The following is a 4495-nucleotide window of genomic DNA, read 5'->3' on the forward strand; positions in this document are numbered from 1 at the left end:
ATGTTGCAATTTTAAAACTAATTTCATGCAATTCTACTCATTGTGCAATGGGGTGAATATGAAATAGCTTTAAAACTGCAAAAATGTTCCTGCAATTCTACACATTTTTCCATGACTTGCCATGTCATGTTCATATGATATCTGAGTGAGAGTGACTAACAAAATCAATGTCGGCCCCCTGGAGGTTAGGGCCCCTGGGCACATGCCCTGCCGGCCTGGTCAGTTATTCGGCCATGATTACTACCACGTGTAGGTAGCTGGCTAAACTAACTTTCTAGAGAAAAAAACTGCTGAAGCACTACCAAATTGTACCTTGTGTATTGTAATATTCTAACTCTCAACAGGAAGTTGAGACCCACAGGGCAAGTGATATAATCTAGAACACTTCCCCCTTTCCCTGCCTTCGTTGAAAGAAACCCTAGCAGTGAAGAGTTCACCTGAGCGTCATACACCCCTCCTCTTTTGTCACACCTCCACAATAAGAGCTGACCCTCTATTCCAGAGATTATTGGGACTAGAGGACTACCTGAGAGAAGACGGTCACAAGAGAGAAGACGCACAGACAGAGATATTGATAAATCAGGGTGGAGGGACCGAAGGTTTATCACTTTAAACTAACACAACCCAGAGACACAGGTGAGCTGATAAGGCAGTCTAGCTCAGTTTGTGTGTGCTTTAGGGTAGTAGACCTTGTCAGTGTTTCAGAGTCAGGGGCGCTTTTCGCACATGGAACGTCTAGAGAGCTGTGTGTTCTAAAACTGTAGAGAAGAGCGAGAAGAGCAAATATACTGAGAATGCATAGAAAGACTGCTTCCTGTTCACCTCACTTGTGTGGAAACAAAGATAGACACCGGTAAGCTTTTAAGACTTTTAAGCAATAAGTGAATGAACAAACAATGTGTGGCCTATATACTGTAATGGCTTTAGTTAGTGGTTCACGTCTTGACTTAGTGTCAGTGGACCAACTAATTGTCCAAATAAATGATTATTTCAATCTGGACACAACAGTTGGCCGTTTTACTGTTCCTTTGCTCAGCTTACCTGAGGCACTATCTCTGACACATTGTCCTCGTGGCTGTCTCTTTAAAAGCCCCATACAAATATTAGATGTAAAAACGAAATAATTGTAGATCCATTGGAACTAAGTTGTTAAGGATCCATGATCGGAACTATCAGGAAGATTATAAAACCTTGTACTAACTGTACAGAAAAACAGCCCACCATGGGGATTTCAACATTGTCTGAAAAATAGGCCAAATTCCTTAATAGCAGCATTTTCCTCAGATGCTTTTTTGCTATGACTATAAAATACAAATAAGACAGCATCAACTTCACATTTTAGGCAAATTAGGAAAGTCCCTAACCAGGTTGTCTTCCAGTCAGGAGTAAACCATTTTCCTTAGAATTCTCAAGGCACTGTTCCTTTACAGGTAACATGAAACACTGCCCTGGGGAAAAACGCTCACCTTCTTAATGAGAAGAAATGTGATACTACCAGTTACAACAAGCCACGACTGCAACACTGTCTCAAACGTTCAAGTAGCTTTAGACACATAAACATAGTGTGAACAATGACAACGAGTGAAACCAAAGCTAAAGCAATCACAGAAACACCAACAGTCAAAGAAAAAAGCATTTTTATCAGGTCAGAGATAAAAGTAATGGCCCTGAAATAAAACAAGTCTCCAAGGTTACTTATTAACAGACTAATGTGCCTCAGTGTTCACTTTCCAGTACAAGAGGTTGTTTAGACTTTTCCTTCCACGAGACAAATAATTCAGCATTCAGCACTCTTTAGGCATCAATTCTTACTAGATTAAGGTCACACCCATGACAAAACCTTTGTGCCGCAAGCTGTGTGTGTGAAGTTACACATGTATACAAGAAAAACAGGTTATTTTATTATACAGTCATGGCTGCAGTTACCAGTCCATATATGGCCATTGCTAGCTACCGATCTCAACCTGGAATCCAATTTCATGACAATCGTGGCAAATGATCATGATGATCATAAAAATTGTGGCAAAGGTTGTTTAGCATGGGCATTTTTAGGCTGTGTAGCTATGAAATGCCAAAATAAAAAATAAACAAAAGAAGGAGTATCAAATCATTTGAAGTGAGTTTTCTTAACCTAGTCTGTTTGTCCTCACATTTTCAGAGCTGCCTAAAGGTCAACTGGACCCTTCAACTGAGTGACCTCCACTTCAGCCTAAAAGTGTTGAACTCACTGACAGTACACGCCATTAAGTCCAAGATGCCTCTGAAGACCACCTTGTACCTCAAATCAGCCAGCATGCGCTGGCCCCGCAAGCAGAAGCGCCGTGAGCTGCTATCAGTCAACATGATCAGCCTACCCTTGGGTGACTTCCGCCACCTCTCCCACATCGGATTGGATGCCCACGGAGATGTCTTCGGCGACCTCGCAACCTTCCAGCGGACCGGAAGTCTCATCCTCCACAGCTCTCAAAGCCACCAGGACCTCTACTCAAACATCACCCCCAATGAGACCCCCCCACCCCCACCCAAGCCCCCACGCCTCCTCAGCCCAGAAGAGATGGATGCACAGGCCTCCAAAGCCAGAACCGATCCCCAGAGGTGCCTCTTTCTGCCTTTACTGGATGTTGTGGAGGTGGTGGCGCATGACAGGTTGCACCACGAAGAGGAGGTAAAGCAGGAGCAGGAAAAGAAGGAGGAGGGAGGGTTAACGATGGGGCCGGATGGATCCGAATTGAACACGGCCCCCCAACAGGCTCCTTGTCCCCCAGTGGAGGCCCCTCCAGGGGTCGATGAAGACTCGTCTTTTGTCCTGAACCTTGACTTGGGGCCGTCCATACTAGAAGACGTGCTGCAAGTGATGAACCAGCTTCACCAGTGAGACTTTGAGAAGTGTGGCCCTCGTGTAATATATTTTATTCTAAGGGCCTTTCAAGAAACACAACATATATAGGGGAGAAAGGGGTTATGTCATGGATGGAAAAATGAGCTGGACTATTTTCAATTGCCAGGATGCTAATTGGCACATTTATTTTTAATTACTGTCTTCATAGAAGACAGATTGTATAATATTTTCTTATTTTGGATGCAAGATGATATGAGCCTCTATTGTTAGTTTGGCTAACTAGAGCAATGTGTCATATCTGGGTCAACGCTTTGAATAGTTGCCTTTCTCAGGTGAAAGCTCTGTGAGCCAATGACACTCCACCTGGATCATGTGACTTTTGTAACGCAGGTGTATAGAGGAGACATGTTGTGAAAGGTAAGAAAGACAGACGGTAAACTACTTATGAGACATAGCTCTGAGGCAGATGTTTATCTGACAACTTCTATTGTGAAACACTGAAATAAGACTGGTGGATTTTGCTTTTCAATGTTTAGGCCTACTATACAGGGACAATGAACACTAGCTCTCCCATAGTCAGACATATGCAGTAGCAATAAGGACAGAAGCTGGGTCATTCTACGAAATGAGTCCCTTTTGCGTCCCTTTGATATTTTAAGTATAAATTGTGCACCAATCTAACATTTTAAAAGACTTTTTTTACATGAATCAATACTTGCTAAAGTGCCAAATCTATGCACCCTCTGTGACTTCTCGGAAGATTTTAACCCGCTTAACTCCAACATTTCTCCAAGTTGTCACCATCATTGTAAAGCCCTAGTTGTTTGGTTGCTTCGACAAAGTAATTTCTACATGTGATTATTGATTCATTTTTAGGTAAAAAAAAAAAACGTGTCCCTCATTTTAAGGTCAACCCTGTTAAGTGAACTGAACTCTGGTGTTAATATGGTGAAACTGTTACTTTAAAAAAAACATTGAACATCTAATAGTCAAATCATAATGTAATTTCAGTTTTTTTGTGTGTTGAAATACTGAGTGGGTCAAGCATAACACGTCAAACTTGTTACCCATAGATTGACAATTACACATTTTTGTATAGCTTGCATTCAATTGCTCCTTCCTGTTGCACACAACAAGCTTCCATTCCTCATGTCACAAGGGGATTTATTGCTGATTTAAGATGAAATCGTCAACCCTGTTTATATCGCAGAATGTTAAAATTAGTTGAAATAAAATGTTATTTTTGGGGGGGACCAAGTTGCACTACCCAAAAGGGACTTATTTCTAAAACGACCCAGCAGACTCACAAGAGTGTAGGCCTATTTTATATTTCTTGTTTTTCTTACAAAGGGGAAAGTTCAAATCTATTATAAGTTATTACAGGGTTTATGGTGTGACTGTGAACAGTATCAGTCTATAATAAATGTCTTTAGAAAATTAAAGCTCACCGACAATCCTCTCGTTCCTCATATCATAAACTTTTAGATATAATTTTGTTTTGGCTAAGGTGGAGCATGAACTCTGCCCGGCACAAGGAAATCACATTTGTGCACAATCTGTAAGCTTTCATTTGTACAATAAAAACCATAAAGCCAAGTAAAGATGCCTCTTATCGTTCGCATCGCTGAGCCAATCTTATTCTTTAACAACACTGCC

The 4495-nt window shown here is 41.4% G+C and overlaps 1 protein-coding gene across 2 annotated transcripts; it reads left to right on the top strand.

The window, feature by feature from the left end:
- Positions 1–530: 530 nt before the first annotated feature.
- On the top strand, positions 531–4149 carry LOC139415611 (cdc42 effector protein 3-like). Of its 2 annotated transcripts, none has more exons than XM_071163725.1 (2): positions 531–636; positions 2159–4149. In XM_071163725.1, exon 2 carries the CDS (start codon positions 2255–2257, stop codon positions 2873–2875), a length of 621 nt encoding a protein of 206 aa, XP_071019826.1. In that variant the 5' UTR covers positions 531–636; positions 2159–2254; the 3' UTR covers positions 2876–4149. The 2 variants fall into 2 exon arrangements, with proteins under 2 accessions (XP_071019826.1, XP_071019827.1); XM_071163726.1 differs by lacking the exon at positions 531–636 and adding an exon at positions 648–853.
- The last annotated feature ends 346 nt before the right edge of the window (positions 4150–4495 follow it).

This window comes from Oncorhynchus clarkii, chromosome 8 (genome assembly GCF_045791955.1).
Source record: "Oncorhynchus clarkii lewisi isolate Uvic-CL-2024 chromosome 8, UVic_Ocla_1.0, whole genome shotgun sequence".
NCBI classification, from domain to species: Eukaryota; Metazoa; Chordata; class Actinopteri; order Salmoniformes; family Salmonidae; genus Oncorhynchus; species Oncorhynchus clarkii.

What these genes read in the sequence shown, in the direction of transcription:
- LOC139415611 (XM_071163725.1), top strand. Translation starts at nt 2,255, where the DNA reads ATGCCTCTGAAGACCACCTTGTACCTCAAATCAGCCAGCATGCGCTGG.